Here is a 22,181-nt window from a genome sequence, read left to right as displayed (position 1 = left end):
GAAACTAGTAGAAAGGAGGGAAAGTTGGCATGTTCCAGTTTCATGATGCTATTGAGGTATTTTATTATTTTTTTCCTTTCTGTTGCAGGTCCTGAATCTGTGCCTCCTTCCCTTCTCAAAGTTGTGATGAAACCCATAGCAACTGTTGGAGAAAGCTACCAGTATCCTCCTGTGAACTGGGCTGCACTCCTCTCTCCACTTATGAGGCTAAACTTCGGTAAATATCACGTTTTTAGGTCTTCAGATTCTGCTTTTAGGATGTGACCTGAATAGAAAATTGTGCATCACAATTGGTAGTGACTGGATGGACGTCTGGGTACTTGAAGTTTGTTCCCTTGGATGGGACAGCTGGGTTACTTTCATTGAGTCACTTTCTAAATAGCTGAGGGGGAGGGGGAGGAGGTTTGAAGACACAGACCAGATGCACTCATCAAAACAATACTTGACTGAGATTGGTGCATGTCGCTGGGTGTGTGGTGCAGGTCCCAGAAAGCCTGGTTTGATGGTTATCAAGCTGCATTTTCAGAGCTCCAGGTTTCAAGGAAATGCCCTATGGGATGCTGTATTAGTTTTCTATTAGTGCTGTAACAAATTACCACAGACTTAGTGGCTTGAAACAACACAAATTTATTATCTTATAGTTCTGTAGGTCAGAAGTCCAACATGGTTCTCACTGGGCTAAGATCAAGATATCCGCAGAACAGCATTCCTTCCTAGTTGCCCAAGGGAGTGATGGGTCCTGAATGTTTGTGTTCCCTGAAAATGCATATGTTGAGAACCTAAACCTCAATGGGATGGTATTAGAGGGTGGGGCCTTTGAGGGTGATTAGGTAGTGAGGGTGGAGCCCTCATGAATGGGATTAGTGCCCTTGTAAAAGAGACCCCACAGAGCTCCCCAGTCCCTTCCACAATGTGAGGACACAGCAAGAAATCAGCAGTCTGCAACCTAGAAAAGGGCTTTCACCGGAACCCAACCATGTTGGCACCCTGGTCTTGGACTTCCAGCCATCAGAACTGTGAGAAATAAATTCCTGTTGTTTATAAACTACCCAGTCTATAGTGTTTTGTTATAACAGTCCAAACAGACTAAGACAGGGAGAATCCATTCCCCTTCCATTTCCAGCTTCTAGAGAATGCCCATACTCCTTGTGGCCCCCTTTTTCCATCTTCAAAGCAAACAACAGAGGGCTGAAGACCTCTCATGCTGTCATCTTTCTGGTTCTCTGAAGACAGGAAAGGTTTTCCATATTTAAGAATTCATGTGATTAATGGGTCTATTTCAATAATCGAGGATAATCTCCTTATCTCAAAGTCTTTAACCTTAATCACATCTGCAAAGTTCCTCTGCCATACAAGAGAACATATTCACAAGTTCTGGGGATTAGATATAGGCATCTTTGGGGGCCGTTATTCTGTTTACCACAGGTACTTTGTGGTGAGAGGCAAAGGGAATGCACATCTCAGTTTGTCCACAGCAACCTCTATTATGGAGTTAGAGTATTAGCATAGGCAAATTTAGCTGCATGTATTTGCCCCCCACTTCCAAAAAAAAAAAAAGGAGAACAAGTTTTAACAGTGCTATAAATTGTACATGTGTGTATATTTGCTATGAGTGCTCTTTTACAATAGGTGCTTACTTACATATGATATACAAAAAGATTTGTATACTGTAATTTATGTACAGTTTAAGGGATAATCAAAGATTATTTTGACTGAACACAATTTTCATTTGAACCTAATCCTATATAAGATATGATCTCACCATACTATGCTTCCAGATCTCACCATACTATGTTTCCAGAAAAATATGTTCCCCTGCCCCTCCCCTGCTTTTGTGTGCTATATTGAAGATGTTGGTGTTTCAGTAAAAATCCTTAGTAAAAAGAAGAAAAGGTCTGGTTGGGAAGATGCATCTGCCGACTGGGATCAGGCTTAAAAAGACTGGGTCACTAGAGAATGTGGATACATCTCTAAGTCCTTCCAGATTTGTCTATGTGCTGAATGTAAGATGGAGAAGAGAGAAGAACAAGCAAGAGATTTTTAGCTAGAATTTTCTCTATTTTTTAATAGTATTTTAGTGTTTAGGTTTGTCTAGACATCACAAGAGAACTTTCCTGAGCTATTTCAAGATCCTTGCCAGTTCCAAGACTCAGGCCTCTGATACAGTGGGTACGTTCTTTTGCTTCGTAACTAAAAACGTCTCTTGAAATACATTATGGTTTGCTGAAGTTCCATTACCTTTAGACATCACACACAAGTTCTTTTACCTTTAGATGTCTGATTTCAGACATTGAAAACTGAATATGAGTTAAGAGAAGCAGCTATATTACAGATATTTTTTTCCTTTCTTCTCTTTCAGGTGAAGAGATTCAGCAACTGTGTCTTGAAATTATGGTGACCCAGGCTCAGTCATCCCAGAATGTAGCTGCACTGTTGGGAATATGGGTGATGCCGCCACTGATCCATGGTCTGAGTGTATGTAGTAATTAAGGATGCTGAGCAACAGGAGGATGTGGTTCTTTTGGGGGAGATCAACATTCATTTGTGTGTGAGCTTTCAAAGTCAAGAGTGGACAAATGGGATTTCACAAAGAGTGAGGACTTGACAATAGCTGGACAGCAAATTGGAAAATTGTGGGACACAGAACTCTGCCATAGCCATCACCATTCATGCTTTCAGCTACCATTTATTACAAGAAAAAGGGACAGTGATGATCAGAGATATTAAAATTCCTTTCTCAAGACCATACAGGTAGAAAGTTGTAGAGTTATTGGAACCTGGGTTTGTTTATATGATATGCAGTCGTTTCAGTGGGTCTTAAAAGAAAGGCAAATCCACATGCACTGGATAAATGATCCCTCCCTTTCACAGAAAGGCAGCAATTAAGGCGAGCCTTGAAGGCTTGGTAGGATTTCATTAAGCATCAAGTTAGAGACACAAGGGAATGTAAGTGGGAAGGTGTATGTGGAGAGAGTAGAACATCTCTGCCAATGGTGTTCAGCTTGAGTAAAGTGCTGAGGGAGAAGTGATCTAGCCTGGTATTTATGATAGAGGGGGCCAGCACCTTCCAAGGTATAGACTAAGGGTAGGTAGGAAGAATAGGGTGAGATTATTTAAAGATGTGAAATTAGTAAAGATGTATAATTTTGGGTACATTTCAAGGTAGGACCAAAAAAAAAAAAACCCACCACATTCCATGATTCCTTAGAGGTTTACCAATTAATTATAAGCTAAATGATCTCCTCTTTGTTATTCTTCTATTCTAGGAGGCTTTAATTCTTTGAGGATAGTGTAAAACCCTCTTATTATTTCCTCAGTCTTTTGGCTTTAGTCTCTACTCTGTACTTCTTTTTTTTTTTTTTTTTTTAAGATTTCCTACATCTCCTGATTCTTTTTAATTGAAGGTCAGTGTTACTGAGGTCTGCATCCTTTCCATCAGCTGTTATTACCTGTCTGCTCCAAACAGCTCCCATTTAGCTACCACTTAATGAGCACTTGTTATGTACCTGCTGCTGGTAAGCACTCAATGAGTACTTTCAGACATCAGATTTAATCTCTCTTCAACCGTGACAGGCCAATTTTTTTTTTACAGCTCTATTGAGTTACAATTTATATTCCATAAAATATAGCTATTTTAAGTGTATAATTTGATGAGTCTTAGTACATTTATATATTTTCATCCATCACCAATAATATTTCCATCACCCCAAAAAGTTCCATCGTGCCTACTTATAGTTAATCCCCACTCCCAGTCTCAGACTCAGGCTACCACTCTTCTTTTCGTCTCTATAATTTTGCCTTCTTTAAAGAACTTTCATATAAATTTAAATTTCATATAAACTTTAGAAATTCTTTAGAATGGAATTGTACAGTATTATATCTTTTGTGTCTGGCTTATTTCACTTTTGAGAAGTAGATTTTATTTCCTTTTTATAGGTTGATAAACTGAAGCAAATGGAGGTTAAGCAAAGTTTACATAGCAAATAAATGGAAGAGTCCGGCTGACTCAAAAGCCTGTATCTTGAACACTGTTCTGTTAATGCTTCCTTCCTTTTGAATCATCTATAATTCTAACAGCCTGTTTTTTTGATCTCAGACATTTTTCTAGGTTTTAGTTATCCTTCCATTTCTCTTTTAGATCTGTCCTATTTTTTTTTGCATTTGTCCTTGATTAGGAACCTTTCTTATTATCTTTGTTAATTAACAAATTAAGTTTGTAAATTCATTTTTAAATTATGTACCTGCTCATTTAAAAAATGATCTGAAATGGCATGTTTTTTAACATGAAATCTTCTGTAACTCATGAAGCTACATTGATCTTTTTTTGAAATTTACTGGTTTTTGTCAGATTTTATTTTTTAAAGCACTTCTTTTAGACTTGCTGCTCCTTTAGTATCATACTTAATGTTTCTAAGAATTTTTGAAGCCTGCCTTCTCAAAGTCTGTGGCTCACAGCTATCATTAACTATGCCCCTTCTTAGCTCTCCTGAACTCTAAGATGCTATGGTCAGTTCCACACGCTCAGCTGGTTCTTCTTTGCTCAGAAATGGCCCCAGAATGCCAGTTCCCCTCATTATTTCTTTATTCTTCCTCAGAAGAAGAAATGAATAATATTAGATATTCTGTTTAGTTGATTTCCAGCAGTTGAGCCTTCATCTTCAGGAGCTTTTCTTGCCAGAGAATGTGACCTTTTAAGACTGAATAGCAACTGTCATGTTCTTTTAGAAGTAGCATTTTATTCCCCTCGCTGAAGAGATCCAAGGTTTAAGCTGAGTAGTTCACAGATGAATTGGCAGATACCATATATCCACACGAGTCACCCTGGATCAGAAGTCACCGCAGCTGCTAAAATTACATGCATCGGTGGTCCATTGGACCATGAAGCTGTGGGGAAATGAGGGTCTAGGAAACAACCTGAACTTTTTATCTTTCACCTGAACCTTTTATCTTGAAAACACAGTGATGACCTAGAGGTTTTGAGCATTACAAACCCAGACTTGCTTGTTTACATCTGACCTCCTCTGTTTTGCTTTCAGCTGAATATCAAGAAATACCTCCTGCTATCTGTGCCTTCGTGGATAAAACACGTCTCTGATGAACAGATCGTGGGTTTTGTTGAAAGCTTAATGGTGACAGTTTTTAAAGCAGCTTCCCCACTCTCCAAACCTGAGTTATGTCCGAGTGCCTTACAGGGTCTGAGCCAGGCCATGAAACAGCCCAGCCCTGCCTACCACCTCTGGAGTCTGCTCAGCAAAGCTACTGGGAAAATTTTTGACCTTCTGCCAAATAAGATTCGGGTGAGGAACAAAAATATTTACATTCCTGACAATTTATGTTTGGGATTTTTTTAAAGCCTTTTGGCAAAGCAGGGAGGTATATGTTTTAAGAATGTGGTGGGAAGGCTAGCAAGAAATAACCACATTCTTCACTAAGAATGTTTGCTTCCAAGATCTAAATTGAGGTTGAATATTTAGAACCAAAGTTTTGAGCACGCTCAGAAGTCGGTTAACCAGTGCGGCACCAGGAAGTTTGCTCTTAGGCCTTTTACCAAATGCCTGTAGAAGATGAGCACGTTCAGAAATCCTCACAGTTGGGCTTCCCTGGTGGCGCAGTGGTTAAGAATCCGCCTGCCAATGCAGGGGACATGGGTTCGAGCCCTGGTCCGGGAAGATCCCACATGCCATGGAGCAACTAAGCCCTTATGCCACAACCACTGAGCCTGCGCTCTGGAGCCCGTGAGCCACAACTACTGAAGCCCACACGCCTAGAGCCCGTGCTCCGCAACAAGAGAAACCACTGCAACGAAGAGTAGCTCCCACTCGCTGCAACTAGAGAAAGCCCTGGCGCAGCAAGAAAGACCCAACGGAGCCATAAATAAATAAACTTAAAAAATAAAAAAAAGAAACCCTTATACTTTACACCTGGGGAGTCCTTGGGCGTATTGTCCGACCCACTATTTACATCAAATGACTTAATACTAGCCTTGCCTCTCCCCCAATAGACTTCTGAAACGTAGTTGTACAAAGAAGTTAAAAATCCATTTGGAATGATGGGTTCTGATAAGGAGAAAAAAGTACAGTCAAACGAAATACATGCAATAACAGGAAAGATTTTTTGAAATGATAAAAATTGGCCACGAGTTTTGGCTTGGTTAAGATTAAAATCTCATCAGCTGCTGTTCGTGGAGATAAGCAAATCTAATGATTTTGTCAGAACATTGAGAATATACGTGTTATTTTACACTGTATGTTGACATGCTTTGGATTTTTCTTTACCAGAGAAACGATCTAGAGCTGTATATCAGTGTAGCAAAATGCCTCTCGGAAATGACAGACGATGAAGCCAATCGGGTTGCCCAGATTACTGAGGTAATAACATATCTATGTGTTTTTTTATTATTGAGGTGGACATTACAATTGAGATGATTATAGTATCCTTTTGGCTGAAGCTAGCTTTGCTTCATATTTGTTACTGGCTAATTTCAGGAAACTATCTTTTTCACTGTGGGGTCTCATGTCCAGCCTAGTATGGTTGGATATGTAGTAGTATATAAATGGATAGATGAATGAATAACTTTTTAACCTAATTAATCCCACTTTGTCAAGAACATTTTAGTGTTACTGATGAGCAAAAATAAGTACAGGACATCTTCAATACAAAATCCACAAGAATGGAAATATTCTGACCAAAGAACTTTCTGGTGTGTGGTAGGCACATTTATTTTTCTTCACCTGATACTTATCCTTTTGGAATGAAGAAAGGTGGCTGATTGAAAAACAAACACTATTATCACTGACACAAGATAATTAGCAAGTACCTCTCAGACCCATACCGAATCAAAGGATAAATAAGCAAAAAGCAGCCTAAGAGTAAAGTTGCCAGATTTAGAATATACTACAAGATACCTTGTTAAATTTGAATTGCAGATAAAAAATGAATAATTTTTTAGAGTAAGTACATCCCAATGGGACCTACTTATTCAAATGGCATCCCTGCATACCAGGTAATACCAAAGCTCTAGAGGACAGTGAGCCCTCACATCGTGGGTGGTCATCTTATCATTTATTTCACTATATGGCAGGTTGGCCTGTTAAGTTGAATCCTTGAATCCTCTGCATTGTATAGCTGTGATGCTCAAACTGTGGCCGACGGACCCACAACATCAGCCTGGCAAGTGATGAGAAATGAAAATTCTGGAGTCTCACTCCGGACCTACTCAATCAGAAACCCTGGAGGGAGGCCCAGTGGTGTGTGTTTTAACAGTCCCTCCCGGTGATTGTGGTTCATCCTAAGGTTGGAGAAGCACTGTTAGAATATTTGGAATATCGGCCTTTTGGAGATTAGTTTGTTTTAAGCAAGGATAAGCAGTATAAGGAAATGCCTGAGAGAGTGGACTCTGGAGCCTCACTGCCCCAGTATGAAAGCCAGCCTCTCATTCACTAGCAACGTGACGTTGGTGAAGTGTCATAACCCCTCTCTGCCTCGGCTTCCTGATCTGTAAAAGGGAGGTAATAGCGCCTACCTATTGGGGCTGTTTGGTGAGAGTTAAATGGCTTAATCCATGTTAAGTTGTTGGGAAAGTGCCTGACCCAAGGCAAGCACTCAGTAATAACTTATTATCATAATTATTACATTCATGTAATTTATGACAACTTGTTATATTCATGTTACATTGTTCGAAGTAATTAATATAATTTACTTTGGGGTACCTAGAGCTAAAAGTTGCTGTGTTATTCACTTGGGTTTCTAAAATGCCATTCAGAAGATTGTCACTAGAACATTCTAAGTCCTGTTCTGGTGCCCCCAAAAGAGTTAATGTGTTCCGCTGAGCCCTATGTTTTCTATTCATTTCTAGAAAGAACACAGGTAAGAAGAAGGTACAGGTGAAGAGCTCAGACTCCTTGGGTTTCAGCTCTTACTCTCTGTGGCAGTAAGCAAGTTGCCTAACTTCTGTGCTTCAGTCTCCTCATCTGTAACGGAGGGATGGTAACAGTAATCTATTGCTCAGTGTTAGAATTAAATGCGTAATTCAGTGGTCCTCAAACTTTTTGGTCTCGGGACTACGTTAGTGTCTTAAATGAGGATGCCAAAGAGCTTTTGTTTATGTGGGTTATATCTGTCAATATTTACCATGTTAGAAATTAAAACTAGAAAAAATTTAAAATATTTACTTAAAAGTAATAATAATAAACCCATTGCATCTTAACATATGTAAGACAAAACTATTTTCCAAAAAACAAATTAGTGAGGAAGTGGCATTGTTTTACATTTTTGTAAGTCTCTCTATTGTCTGGCTTAACAGAAGACAGCTGGATTCTCACAGCTGCTGCTTCATTCAATCTGTTGTGATGTTGTTTGGGTGAAGTATATGAAGAAAACCCAGCCTCACACAGATACATAGGTGGAATGGGCAAGAGTGTGTTAACAGTCTTTTCTGATAATTGGGGATGTCTTCCGTTGATACTGTACCAAAACTCAGCAAGCGTTGGTTTCTTACAGGTTAGTTGAAATGTGGAATCTGAAACCATATCAGTGAACTTCACATACTCTGTTACATTAAAATCCATTGGTCATTTGCACTCTGGGTCTTTTACCAATGCATGATTTTGTAAGATATTATTGCAAGATTTGTAAGATATATTGGTCATTTGGAAAATACTGAGTCACTAAATTTTGAAAATCTTCCAAATGTTGGTACATTTCATTATAAAATATCAAAACATCACATTTGTCAGTATCACCAGCAACTTCATCAGAAGTCTTTTACGTATCTGCTACTAAAGTCATAGTAGCAGATACAGATTTTCCAAAAATCTAATTTTCACTTAAAAGCTCACATTTTATCATTGGCAATAAATACTGTCAAGTATTTTCCTTGAAGTGACAGTCTTACTTCCTTCACTTTTAAAAAATAATCAAACACTCAGTTTTCATAACCATAGTTTGTCCATCAATTATTCTTTTCAACTAAATGGCGTTCCATGAGTAGAGTGGCTATTTCAGCTCACAACTCACTCTCACAACTTTCTCCTTGAGACGACCATCACACTTGGGGATGCAGCACAAGTCTTTTATGCATACTTCCCATTTGGTCCTGCAGAATATTACAAAGATGTACTCAAGGGCAGAGGTTTAACAAAACTAGTAATTTTTATTGTTTAAAGGATATTTTAAATGAAACTAGCTTTTTAAAAAATTGCAAGTGTCAGTGAAAAATACAATGAACATTACTACAGTTTGGGGTCTTATTATGAATATAGCTTGACCTCACAGACCCTCTAAAAGGGTCTTGGGGTGCCCCATAGGTCTGTGTACCACCCTTTGTGAAGTGCCAAATTAACACAGGTTAAGTGCTTAGAATGGTGCCTGGCACATAATAAGTACTGTATTTGTTAGTTATCATTATTTGTGTATCTTTCCTAAATATCCTCACCAGTTAACCCCTGAAATCATTTATGGTTTGTATGAGAAAACAGGAGGTGACATTACAACCATCTGTCTGTAGGTACATTTTAATATAGCACGCAGGCAGGTAGGTCACACAGTGCAGGAAACGAACAGTTTTAGCATTTGGAATGGTAATCAACTTCAAACTCACCCCTTGTCTTTTGCCCTTGCCCTGAGGTCCTATAACAATTTCAGTTAATTTAATAGTAACTGAACAATTTGCTTTTTTGCAGAACAGCCTAGAAAAGGCTGCCTTTGTCAGACTATACTTGGTCTCTCAAGGACGATTCCCCTTGATGGGCTTGTCTGATGTGCTCAGTGTTGCTGTTCGGCACCATGAAAAAGACACACTGGCCTGGATGATACTGCACAGCTTATACCAGGCACGGATTGTGAGCCACGCCAACACCGGTAAGGCCAGCTGGAGGCGAACATCAGGAACAGAAAGATGTACCTACCATCTTAGGTTGTAATTGCTTCCTCAACTTAACTAGTTTAGTGCTTCTTGACACAGGCGAGGCCTTGTAACCCCAAATGAGTAGCACCTTGGATAGAAACGAGCAGTTACAGCTCACATCAACTCTTTGGAGGTGGGAATGAATTCTACTGGTGACTTTTATCTTGTCTTTGGCCCTCCAGGCCCTCAGAGACATAAACAAGTTTATCAGGTTGATTCTGCCTGCTTTCTTTCTCAAGCAGAGGGATGCTGTTTGATTCTCCCTGATGTTTTCATGAAAACGGCTTTTGGGTGGTCATTTTACAAAGAGAAAAAGAAAGCAGCAACAACAAATTAGTTATTCTATAGAAGAACTTCTCAGGAGTGAGAAGAATAAAATATGGACACCCTTACTACATCCTCAAGCCAGAAGCTGCAGGCCTGAAGCTCTGCTAATGAATGGTGCAACTTTTAGACCATTTTAGACATTTATACTTTAATAATCATCTAAAGAGGGAGCTCCCTCATTTCTCCTCCATGCCTTTGGTCACATGCTTATAATTTCTCAAGTCTACATTCAGGTCCTGAAGGCATCTGGCTTCAGCAGATCAGACGTGGCTGGGAAGCCCTTGTGACCCATCATCCCCATCTCTTGTATCTTGAAGGCTTTGAGAGAAAACTGACAAATACAATTGTAATACTCTTTGCAAGACTGCGTAGGAAATTTTGATTCATCATCCTCTTTGGCAACTGAGAGAGTTGTCTCATGTCCACAGAAGCGCCAGCCCAGTGAAAAGTGAACCTGTGATGAGGAATGAGATTTTTTACTCTAACTCAAAAGTGTATTTATCAGGCAGAAAACTAGCAGGTATTCCCTATTAAGCATGAAGATACATGAAGGAAACAAATTTGATATTGCCTTTGGTCCTAACTAGCTGGCCTTCAAATTTAGTTCCCATTTTCCTCTCATGCACTAAATTTTAAGACGTTTCCATGTAGTCTCTGCTGTGCTGAAAATCCTCATTTTTTTAAAGGAAAAATTAATATTTATGTTGATGTTTGTTCTCCAGTTAGCCTGTAATAGCTGGGTTTTGGTTTTTTTTTAATGTCTTTAGAATAGGTATTCTTTATGATTTTTGCATAAATTGGGAATATTTAAGCAAGGGAGGACTATAAAAACAACTAGTTATCAAAGATTTAACACTACTAACTAGTTGGCATGCCCAGTTTCTCCTAGTGTGTTTCATGTTGAGCAACTCCAATAAATGCATTTCACCATTTTATCACAGATTTGAAGAATAAATTAGCTTTTAAAAATAAAGACCAAAATATGGTCATCTGATGTGAATAGTATCAAAAACTCTCTCACGGGTGAGCACAAGTCTCAGGTACCATAAAAGGACTTGAAACTGTCGCACAGAGTCCTTGGTGGGTGTTCTGCTTTAATTATGATGGTAATCGCTGATCTGTTTTACATTGCAAAGGAAAACCATGGTCTGGTAAGAAATATCCTTTTGTTTCAGGCGTGTTGAAGAGAATGGAGTGGCTCTTGGAACTGATGGGTTATATCAGAAATGTTGCTTACCGGTCAGCGTCTGTTCAGAACGTGGCTCTTAACGAGGTAAAATGTAGAGGAGTCATTTGTGGCTTCCTTAAAATATAGAGGATATTTACTCTCCCAAAAGAGGAACACGTTGCTGCTTGCAGCTTTCTTTCCTTCCTTCCTTTTATTTTTGGGAAACAAGGATGGCAATTATCTGACGTCACAAGGAAATGGATGTTCTTACCAGGCTTTAGGAGATGCCCATGGCTGCCCTTTGAAAAATATTTTCAACAGAACGCGTTCCTTGACAGGCAGTACACAAAGGATTCTAGCTGGAGGGGGAAACTGGGATCCTGTGTACTTGGGCTGGACTCCACAAAGCCTGGGGTACAGGGCTCTGGCCTCCACACTGGCCCAGAGCATGGCTTCAAACACCTGGTTTGAAGGGGTTCCTGAAGTGTATGCAAGTAATCTGTGTTTGTGCCAATACTTAACATGCACATATTGGAGGGAAATTTTCACCCCACCTGCAAAATGACCTATGACCCAAAAAAGGTTAACCACCACTAGTACTGGGTGAGTAAAACAAAAAAAGATTAAAAAATGAAGGACAGCACTTTCCTACTCTCCTCATTTTCTTGACTCAGCTGCCCAGTGTGCATTTTTTTTTTTAGTATTTTTCCATAGCCATGTTTCATGGGTCTCCTGTTTGCTGTGTGAGCAAAATATGCATAACCTGGGATGTTGTTTGATATTCTGCCCAGCTCTTCTGCAGAGCTGTGTGTCTTTCTGAAATTTTCATTAGTGAGATTAGGCATTTTAAGAGTTTGAGGGGTACTTTTAAACTTTTTTTTTTTTTGAGTTAGCATAATCTTTCCTCTTTTTCTTCTGATTTCCAGTTTGTATTAACCTTCTCTGCTTTCTTACAAAATCTTTTGAAACTTAGAAAATACAGATAAACAGAAGAATAATTTAAATCACAGTAGTACAGTAACTGAGAGGTAGCCCTTGTTACCACCATTTCTACAAGTGTCTAGATTAGTCTATAAAATCTAAATGCATGGATCCTAAACATTTTTTTTAATGCATGTGGAGAGTCATTTGTTGTTTCTGTTTAAAAACAGAATACACTATACATATTTTTGAAAATCAGTTTTGGCCACATAATAATAAACCTAAATATCCCTGTCTGTGTCTCTCTTAATTAATTTTTAAATCTCTTTGAAAACACCAAAACAGAGGAATGTTTGGATCTCAGTATGATTAGGTGTTAAATAAATTATGTTTCTCTTGAAATGTTAGAACGCTAATAATGAAACTATTGGGCCTTCTGTCCTCACAAAAGAGGATCCTTCAAACCTTCTGAAACCCCAAAATGTCTCTTCATTAAGCATGGAAATAGTTTGCTATTCGGTCCAGTCCCTCTTCTGGGGTAGGGGTGGGGCAGGCGTAAGGTTTGAGTGACGGGGAAGATAACATCGCCTCATGATGGGGGCTGTGTATGTGAACATGTGTTACTTTGCATTGTTAAAGCATGTGACCTGACCTTGTTCCTATTTCTACTGTAGGCTTTGGATTTCTTGTTGCTGATATTTGCAACAGCAGTGGTTGCATGGGCAGACCACGCTGCCCCTCTGCTCCTTGGCCTCAGTGCCAGTTGGTTGCCATGGCATCAGGAAAACGGTCCAGCTGGGCCAGCATCAAGGTTCCTTGGCAGGAGTCCCTTGCACAGGGTCACTGTGCAGGAGGCTGTCACTCTCCTTCCCAGTAGCATGCCTCTTCTGCTGCAGAAAGAGCCATGGAAGGAACAGACCCAGAAGGTGAGGTTGGCAGCTACCTGCTTGTCAGGGCAGGCGGCCATTTTCTCTTCAGCAGTTTCTGCTGTAGAATTGAGGTGGGAGTTAAGTGAAACCTGAGTCACACTACAGGCTTTCCTAGTCAGCCTCGAATCTCAGCCAGATGCAGAGCCTCAGAGATTGAGGCTAGCCCAGGCTCAGGGTAACTGCTGACTAAAAACAACAGTGACAACAGCAACAACTTGCTTACAGTTAGGGATGAAGTGGAAAGAAAAGCTTATACTTGCCTTCATTTATTGAAGATACATGTGTTCTTGATCCTGGGGATAAAAGGATGAATAAGTCTCTGAGAGCTCAGAATTTCAGAGTGAGGACAGACAGGAAAGCAAGTTCAAGGTTGCAAGATGGTATGATAAGGATACAGTGGTGATGGGCAAGGGGGTGATCAACAGTGTCTGGGGATGGGTCCAGGAAATCCTCCAGGGAGATGCGAATCTGGAGTATCCATCTTTTACCATATTTAAGGTTCCCCACAGCTCATTCCTTGCGATAGGTGTGTTCCAGGTGCTTCTGGCCTGTGCGAGATACCGTGGGGAGATTTGCAAAGGCCTAATTTCATCACGTTTGCCCTCAGGAAAACCCAAACTATAGGAAGTACCTTTTGGTTTTTAATACTGAGTTTCCCCAGGCTACTAGCTGTCGTGAAGAGCATATGAAAATATGGTACATCCTTTATTTCTCATTACATGGCTCTGACCTGTCTTGAATTGTTGACTGAAAGATATTTTTGAATCCCATTTAATCAAAACTGGATTTTTACGAGGTTGAAAGCTTAAAGCCAACTTTGTGTGGCTTAATCTTAAAATCTGAAGATTAATCTTTAAAAATATTTCTGAGCTGTGGACCCACAGTTTAGCCATGAACTTCACTAAGCATCTCAATTAAAATGCCTTTGCTTTCTTAAACCTGATAAGCATTAGTATTATTATCCCAAATTTTGTGTTTTCTTTTTCATTTTAAATGAAAATAAATTTAAATGTGGTATTCTATCCCCTTATTTCTGGCCTGGGACACCCTGTTCATTTTGGACTACAGTATAGACATCCTGCATCTATCATGTATTTGTAGTACCTGATTTATTTACTTACCAGTAGGATATGATAAAGCAAAATTGAGGAAAAGAAAATAAAGAAAATTTTAATTAAAGCAGGGAATTAGGAATATTTTCTTTTTCTAGTCCAAAGTTAAAAATCCTAGTACCTACAACTAGTGTATGTGTTTTTCAATGAGTCGAGATTGGCAACGTTTAGTCAACGAAATTATCCGGTATCTAATTCAAAAACAATTTTGGCTGCACCTGGGAGATCAGTCAAACTCGTGAGTACTATGAGTTTCTACCTCATCTGCAGGATTTATTTGCAGCTAATACGCTTGGGTCTACCTAGTAAATTGTTTTATGCCTTTTCTCTTAAATCAACTTTGCTTCATATCCATTTGGGCACAAATTGTTCTTAGCCACAGAAACATATTTTAAGAACAGGGGCTTACATCTGATGTGTTTCCCCATTTACCACCCCACCTAGGAGTCTAGGCCTGATACACACGGAACCAGGTGGCAGGCAGCATGATGTGAAGAAGGAGTGTGAGGCTTTGAAGCCAGGTGCACATGGGTTCAGATCTTGACTCTGCCATTCACTGGGAGTGGACTTGGGCAAGGTTCTTAGCCTCTCTGGGGCCTCTCAGAGTGATGAGACGGAATGTTCATGGCACACAGGAGGCCCTCTGGGCCCATGCCTACCCCACTCTTAAAAGCTACAGCAAGTCCCAGGGTAATCAGCAAAGGAAGGAGGTTTGACTTCGCTAGGTCATTTAACTAAATGAGAGCCATTTCCAACTTTCCCATCTCTTGTGCCTGGTCCCGTCTCTGCTCCACTCTCCCAGCCCAGGCAGGTATTGTCCAGGGACTACTGCCCTGATACTCATATGTGCAGGCCCAAGGGTTTGAATGATGTCTTACTGATAGTGAGATTGTTTTCACTGATACCATTCTTCATTTTCACTCTAGTTCATTGACTGGCTATTCAGCATCATGGAAAGCCCTAAAGAAGGCCTCTCAGCAAAGTCCAGGGATCTTTTAAAAGGTATCACTTCCGTGCTTTATGCCCATCCAGTGTTGTCTGTGCTGCAGAACAGCATCCTAGCATATGTTGGCTCCTGAAAGGGCTTGTCTTGGTTCAGTTTAGAGAAGTAATATGAAGCTGTCACCAGTGTGGCATTCTTGAATTTGAAAGTGGTTAAAAAAAGTTGCATTGCCTTTAGATTTTTTATTTAAATGGTTTTTAAATGTTTTATTATAATCATAAAATATGACTTAAAATTTAGAAAATTCAGAAAAGTAAAAATAAGCAAAGAAGAATCCAGAATCCCACTGCCCAATGACAATTTTGATTGTTTTTCCTAAGTTTTTGCTCCCTCTGTATATGAGTATTAACGTTTTTATAATCATAGCCAATTGAAAAATGTACATACACACTTTGAATACTGCCTTTTGTACTTTAAAATTATTTTAAAAGCATTTTAACCCATTCTTACACTGGCTTCAAAAGTATTTTTAATGGCTGCATAGTATTTTTCCAAGGGAATTGGACATTTCCCATGCTTCCAGGCATTTAGGCGATTTTCATGTTTTTTATACATCTCTATTGACTGTTAAACTATGACTGTGGGATCCACAAATATAGATGATCTTTCTGTGAAAATTATGTAGATGTTTTTACTCAAATCTGAAAAGTCTTCTGGGCATTGGCTCTGTGGTCCAAGACAGCTTGTACTGTCATCCACATCTTGAGACTTGGGGGTCTGGATCCTACCAGTGGCAGCTGTTGATGCCCCTGACATGCTGTAAGCTACTGCACTGAAAAGTCTTACCTTGGGAGAGTTGCCTGCTGGCCTACTCTTCTGATAATTGACCATATTTTGCTTTAAGTATGGTATAATCTATTGATTGCCTAACAAGCGAGAATTATCTAATGTGTTGGTTCTTGTCCTTCTCCCTACCTCCAAAGTAGGTGGGAGGGCCTGTGTAGGACAGTGATTCTGATCAACCACAGAACTTCACTGAGGATCAGGGCAGTGGTCTGACATATTTTCACTTGGCCATTCCCTAGAGACTTGCTGCTAGGATTTCCTCAATTTATTTTCCTTGAGGAGTTTGGACTAATTTTTAATGGCCATGGGTCTATAATTCCATTGGTTGTTCCCAACATATACTGTCTTAGGTCAGGAAGATAACAATTGATACCGATGAGGAAAATAGTTATTTGGGTCAAAGAAGTACATGTTCACTTGATCGTGTATTCAAGGGCTTACTAGTCACACACAATTATTATGTAGCTCTGGCTTACCCTCATTCCCTCACACTATTATATATTTTTTTAATCTCAATATATTTACATTAGTATTCCAAAATAAGATATGTAATAAGTTACCTAGAGGGGTTACACATAACTTCCCTACTTTAAATCGATCTCTGAGGGACCCATGACAGCTAAGGTGTGTGTTCAAATATAGTTTAGTACAGTCATACTTGCTCCAGTGAGCCCATGAACCTAACTTCATTACAGGATCAGGTTTCTTGTCTTTGTTTACCTTTTTTAAAAAAAATTAATTTATTTATTTTTGGCTGCATTGGGTCTTCGTTGCTGCGTGGGTTTTCTCTACTTGCGGCGAGCGGGGGCTACTCTTCGTTGAGCTGTGCTGGCTTCTCACTGCAGTGGCTTTTCTTGTTACGGAAGCATGGGGGCTCTAGGTGCGCGGGCTCAGGAGTTGTGGCGCACGGGCTTAGTTGCTCCACGGCATGTGGGATCTTCCCGGACCAGAGCTTGAACCTGTGTCCCCTGCGTTGGCAGGGGGATTCTTAATCACTGTGCCACCAGGGAAGCCCTGTTTACCTTTCAATTAAACTTTTTTAGTGGGGGCTTCCCTGGCGGCACAGTGGTTGAGAGTCCGCCTGCCGACGCAGGGGACACGGGTTCGTGCCCTGGACCGGGAAGATCCCACATGCCACGGAGCAGCTAGGCCCGTGAGCCATGGCTGCTGAGCCTGCGCGTCCAGAGCCTGTGCTCTGCAATGGGAGAGGCTACAACAGTGAGAGGCCCGTGTACTGCAAAAAAAAAAAAAAACTTTTTTAGTGGAAAAGTGATATTCATGTAGAAAAGTGCACAAGTAGATTTTTACAAAGGGAACATACCTATGTAATCAGCACCCAGATGAAGAAAAAGAGCATTGCCAGCATCCCAGAAGTCAGTTTTTGTTTTAATTATGCAGAATTTCCCACTAACTGGTTTCAAAGTAACTTAAAAAAAAAACCTTTCCTCAACCTTTATTAATCGTTTTCTTCCATTAAAATTCTAAGGCTTGATAGGAATTCTTAAAGATTAGCTGAGTGAGAACAAGCCAATTTCTATTGACACCTTTTTGATCTAAATAACTTTTTCAAATGCAACTCCACCAAATGCAACAGTGCACTTTATTTTTTGTCCCCTTAGCCACCCTGCTGTCCTTGAGAGTTCTCCCAGAGTTTACGAAGAAAGCTGTATGGACCAGAGCGTATGGTTGGTGAACAGTTTTGCAGTAGCCAGCAGCATTCTCAGCTGGATGACAGAAGGAATTTTTCAGAATTCGTGTCTGGGCTTACTGAGACGATGCAGAGAGCTGAAGGTCATGAAAGGGTGGCCACACAACCGACAGCTTGAACCGTGCATGCCAGGACAGGGGCCACTGCTTCAGTACCCAGGCCATTTGAGACTGAAACAAGAACTTGGATTTTCTTTTATTTGGCTAGAGTTCAATCTAAAGATTTTTTGTGAAAATCTAATTATATCATCTCCTCCCCACTAAATTCTAGTAAAATAATCCTGTGAATTTTGTGCATGTGACTTTTGTTTTAAGGCATGGGGAAGGTTTTGCTAGCAAAACCAAACTGTTGCAGTGACAGTGGAATCTGATCTGTTTCCCATGAAGTCTCCAGAGGATATTCATTGACTCAGTAAGTTAGACATGTTTTCTTACTCTTATTGCTAAAACACTCTCTTGGAACTGCTATACGCGTTTAAATAATAAGCATGGTGTTAAACGTTGCTAAATCAGACTTGTAAGTGGTGGCTATAATTTTTTTATGCTTGAGTCTCTTGAATGCAAGTGAAAGTTACCCAATTCAAAATAAGGAGGGGAAGGTGTCTTTGCTCATAGGTATGGCGGAAGCAACATGGGGTGGACTCTGATTCAGCTTGAGTCATGTGAGTCCTTGGGTGGGGTGGGGAGGGTTCTACTTGACCAGGCCGGGGTCACATGTCCATCCACCTGAACTGGGTTCCCCCAGAAGAAAGGTGATAGGATGCTAGGCAAGCAAAAAATGGCAAATATCTCCGCCAAACATCGATCTTTTTTTTAATAAGTACAAACCCCTGTCTTAATCAGGGTGACTGGTGGCCTAATGCCAAGTAAATGAAGGAATGTGACAGCATCCTCAAGGGTTGCATTTTACTCAGGGGCTTAGAATCAGCCAGGAATTTAATTTGCTCTGATTGCTAATTATTGTTCCTTCATGCAGCCATTAATCAGGGCTGTCTTTAGCCAATCATACAAACATACTGATGTATACGTATATGGGATTACTGGGGAGAAAATGTGTGCCACTGGAATAATATACCTTCGTGCTTATCATGCCACGGCAGTGTCATGGAACTTTTAGTATTCCTGTGTGGCATGTACAATACCTTCATGTTGTCACCAGGCATACCTACCACTTAAGTTAAAAATAGCTCTACTAATTTTATTTTCCAAATATATGGATTTATGATTCCAGGTTCCCGATATTTGTGGTTCACTGTGTGATTCACACTGTTTACAGGTCACAGCTCTTTCTTTTGCTGAACTCCGTAGGGTGCCGAGATGCTTACAGAAAAGGAGGAAGGGAAGGCGAGCTCTCAGGTAGTACTTAACTACATCACCAAGTATTTCATCTCTATTACTTCTTTAGAGGCTGAGCTGGAGGGAAATGAGTTTGGAGGAAGCAGAAGCATAGAAAATTTACGTGAGAAGCCAGCGTCTGTCTCCTTCCCGCCCACCTTGGCTTTCTCATACTACCTACCAATAAGATGCTGACATTCTTCTAACACTTATTACTAGTTGTCAGACTATATAAGTGACTAGAGTATCACTTGTATTATCTTATTTAACCCTTGCAACAATACTGTGAAGAGGCATTATTTTCTAGTTTTAAATGAAGAAAACACATCTAATAAGTGGCAGAGCTACTACACCTGGAACCAAGGTCCTAGAAACCCCAGGTCCAATGCTCTTTCTACTGCATCAGGCTCATCAGCACCCAATTTCAGATGAAAACTCCTACCAAGTATTAAGCCTCATTCATGCTTAATATAGATTGCTGGAATCAGATAAAAGAAACACCCCTGCCTCATATTAATAAGACTCTGGAATTGGGAAGTTGGGAGTTATGTGTAAAGGAGCAGGTCTTCATGGGTTGAAGGACATTACGTTCCTGGGCCAGCTAGCAGATGTGGACGGCAGTAAAGAATAGGGAAGAGGAAATGGGCACTGAAGAACTACTCTCGTGTTTCCCCACAAATCAGTGGGCAGACTTGCTGATGTTCAAGGAGAGGGATAAAGAATCAGCCCAGCCTCCCAGACCCAGACTGCCTTTTTCAGTTTGGCCCAGTTTCTTCTCAGTCAGACTTTGTCATTGCTCCTGCCTTGACAAGAAAACAGAATAGTACAAAAGGGAGGAAATAAGATCTACCTGTATCCTCTCTTCCCTAGCTCCCTCTTTTTGTTTTCAGCAGTCTTGTCTTTAAGCGTCATAGGATTTTTCTATTCATTCCTATTCATTTGGACTCCATAAAGAGTCCAAAATGTCAAAATCTAAATTTGAAGCTGTAAAGGTTCTAAACTTTAATTATTCTAAGATGTAGATCACTGGCATAATAAGATCCTTTCTCCTGGTTACCTGTCTGAGCTCCAGTAAGAATTAAGATATTCCCTTGGGATATTTCAGTTTGTTCTCCAGAAACCAGAAGTCTCTGCTTTTTTGAGACCAGACGTTCCAAACTATATACAAAAGGAAAAGTTTCCTTATAAGTCATCTTCTGTTAGTTTTTGAAATCACAAGTTGCCAAGACAAATAGCATGCTAGGGTATACTAACAAATCAATGTGTGGGATTAAGGCTATGTTGTGTGTCTCAGATGTGTCCAAACACTGTGACTCTTCACTTGAAGAGTGTACATTTGGAACAGATGTTGAGATCCGTGCAAGTGCCTAAAATCTTTGTGCTTTATTTGTAATGTAATGGCTCCATGGTAACCAAGAGGCTGTTAATCACCTTTTTTTTTTTGAAGTTAATTGCCACAAGTTAACTTCTCTAAAATGATTTTAAGGGCTTCCCTGGTGGCGCAGTGGTTGAGAGTCCGCCTGCTGATGCAGGGGACACGGGTTCGTGCCCTGGTCTGGGAAGATCCCACATGCCGCGGAGCGGCTGGGCCCATGAGCCATGGCCGCTGAGCCTGCACGTCCGGAGCCTGTGCTTCGCAACAGGAGAGGCCACAACAGCGAGAGGCCCGCGTACCGCACAAAAAAAATAAATAAATAAATAAAAAATAAAATGATTTTAACCAAAGATGATATTATAATAATATAAGGAGTAAAACTTTAAGGACTTAACTACTATCTTGAAACATCTTAGTCACTTTGAAAGTAAGTAGTAGTTTTAGGTTTTTGGTAAACATTTTAACAAATTGCTGTTTTAGAAGAGAAATCTGACCATGTGGTTAAGAGGATGGGGCCTTCATTAAGGCCAGAGTTGTAAGCTAGGTCTTTAGGTCTCTGACCTCAACCAGCCTATTCATAGCTACAGGCATTTCAAATGGAACCAGAGGACAGAATGTGGCTGGGACAGTTCACATCTTTCACCACTCTTATGGAAAGATACCTCACATCATCATCTTCATGTATAAATGTATATCATCACTGCTCTGGTGCTGGATATATGCTTTTATATTTTCTGAAAGGAAACACTTTATTCTAATCCTAGAAACTTTAAAGTCTCATCTTTTTAATATATGACACATAAAATATTTATGAAGTTGTGAGTATGCATGTAATCTGTTAATGTTCATAAACCAAAATTCTTTGAAATTGCAATTTAGAAAGATCATCTGATTCTTGTCACAGGGAACGTGAAATAATGGCCAGCCAAACTATTAGAAATGGAACTGAATAAAAACGACATTGATGACTCCCTGACTTTGGTTTTATTTTATGTATGAAAGAAATAACCCACCTAACAAAGTAGTTGTGAGAGTTTAAAGAATAAAGAAATATGCTGTATAAATTCTAAAATGTAAAAGAAATGCTTTCACTTTTGTATGTTTCACTAACAATAAATAATAGCTATAATGCTTGAAACAGGCCTGACAACATGTATGTCAGGACTTGGGAAGATAATGGAAATTTCTTAAGTAAAAAATTATTATCCTTAACAATACATTCTAGAAGTAGCACATTAAGGAAAGATATTTATGTAAGTTTTTTTCAAAAAAAACTCTATATGTGTCTTCTGAACATGAAGCACCCTTTGAGATAAATCCAAAATAACTGAAACATCACCTAGTTAATCTGATATATTTCTTAAAGTATAGTTTTTTTTTTCTGGATGTAGTAGTAGTAATCCATAAAGTCACAGTTGCACAACAACTCTGAGTGTCTACTATGTACCACCATACAAGGTTCTGGGGTACAAAGTAAACAAGACATGACATTCCTGCCCTTGTGGAGCTTATATTCAGAAAATATAAATCAGTAAACCATCATGTAATAAAAGCATTCCTACTTCTGTATGGCCCTTTATAATTTACAGAGGTTTACTTCACCATATTTCATTT

At 39.8% G+C, this 22,181-nt stretch overlaps 2 protein-coding genes across 7 annotated transcripts in view; one reads left to right on the top strand and one right to left on the bottom strand.

Moving 5' to 3' along the window:
• Positions 1-21,554, top strand: part of FOCAD (focadhesin) — a 313,353-nt gene extending 291,799 nt beyond the window's left edge. For 4 of the 6 annotated variants that reach the window (XM_060102011.1, XM_060102014.1, XM_060102013.1 and 1 more), the window contains exons 36-44: positions 89-217; positions 2,360-2,475; positions 5,037-5,297; positions 6,279-6,368; positions 9,681-9,858; positions 11,407-11,504; positions 12,995-13,246; positions 15,288-15,363; positions 17,770-18,488. In XM_060102011.1, the coding sequence (XP_059957994.1) occupies positions 89-217; positions 2,360-2,475; positions 5,037-5,297; positions 6,279-6,368; positions 9,681-9,858; positions 11,407-11,504; positions 12,995-13,246; positions 15,288-15,363; positions 17,770-17,843 (1,274 nt within the window). In that variant the 3' untranslated portion in view covers positions 17,844-18,488. Of the gene's footprint in view, positions 1-88; positions 218-2,359; positions 2,476-5,036; positions 5,298-6,278; positions 6,369-7,081; positions 7,191-9,680; positions 9,859-11,406; positions 11,505-12,994; positions 13,247-15,287; positions 15,364-17,769; positions 18,489-19,133 lie in introns of those variants that run through there. The other 2 variants (XR_009532822.1, XM_060102015.1) reach the window with 2 other exon arrangements.
• The window catches only part of HACD4 (3-hydroxyacyl-CoA dehydratase 4), a 57,147-nt gene continuing 52,235 nt past the window's right edge, over positions 17,270-22,181 (bottom strand). The window contains exon 7 of the mRNA XM_060102016.1: positions 17,270-17,384. Coding sequence (XP_059957999.1) covers positions 17,296-17,384 — 89 coding nt within the window. The 3' untranslated portion in view covers positions 17,270-17,295. The remainder of the gene's footprint in view (positions 17,385-22,181) is intronic.

Source organism: Mesoplodon densirostris, chromosome 6, assembly GCF_025265405.1.
Source record: "Mesoplodon densirostris isolate mMesDen1 chromosome 6, mMesDen1 primary haplotype, whole genome shotgun sequence".
Taxonomy (NCBI): domain Eukaryota; kingdom Metazoa; phylum Chordata; class Mammalia; order Artiodactyla; family Ziphiidae; genus Mesoplodon; species Mesoplodon densirostris.
This window is presented reverse-complemented; position numbering and strand designations above follow the sequence as displayed.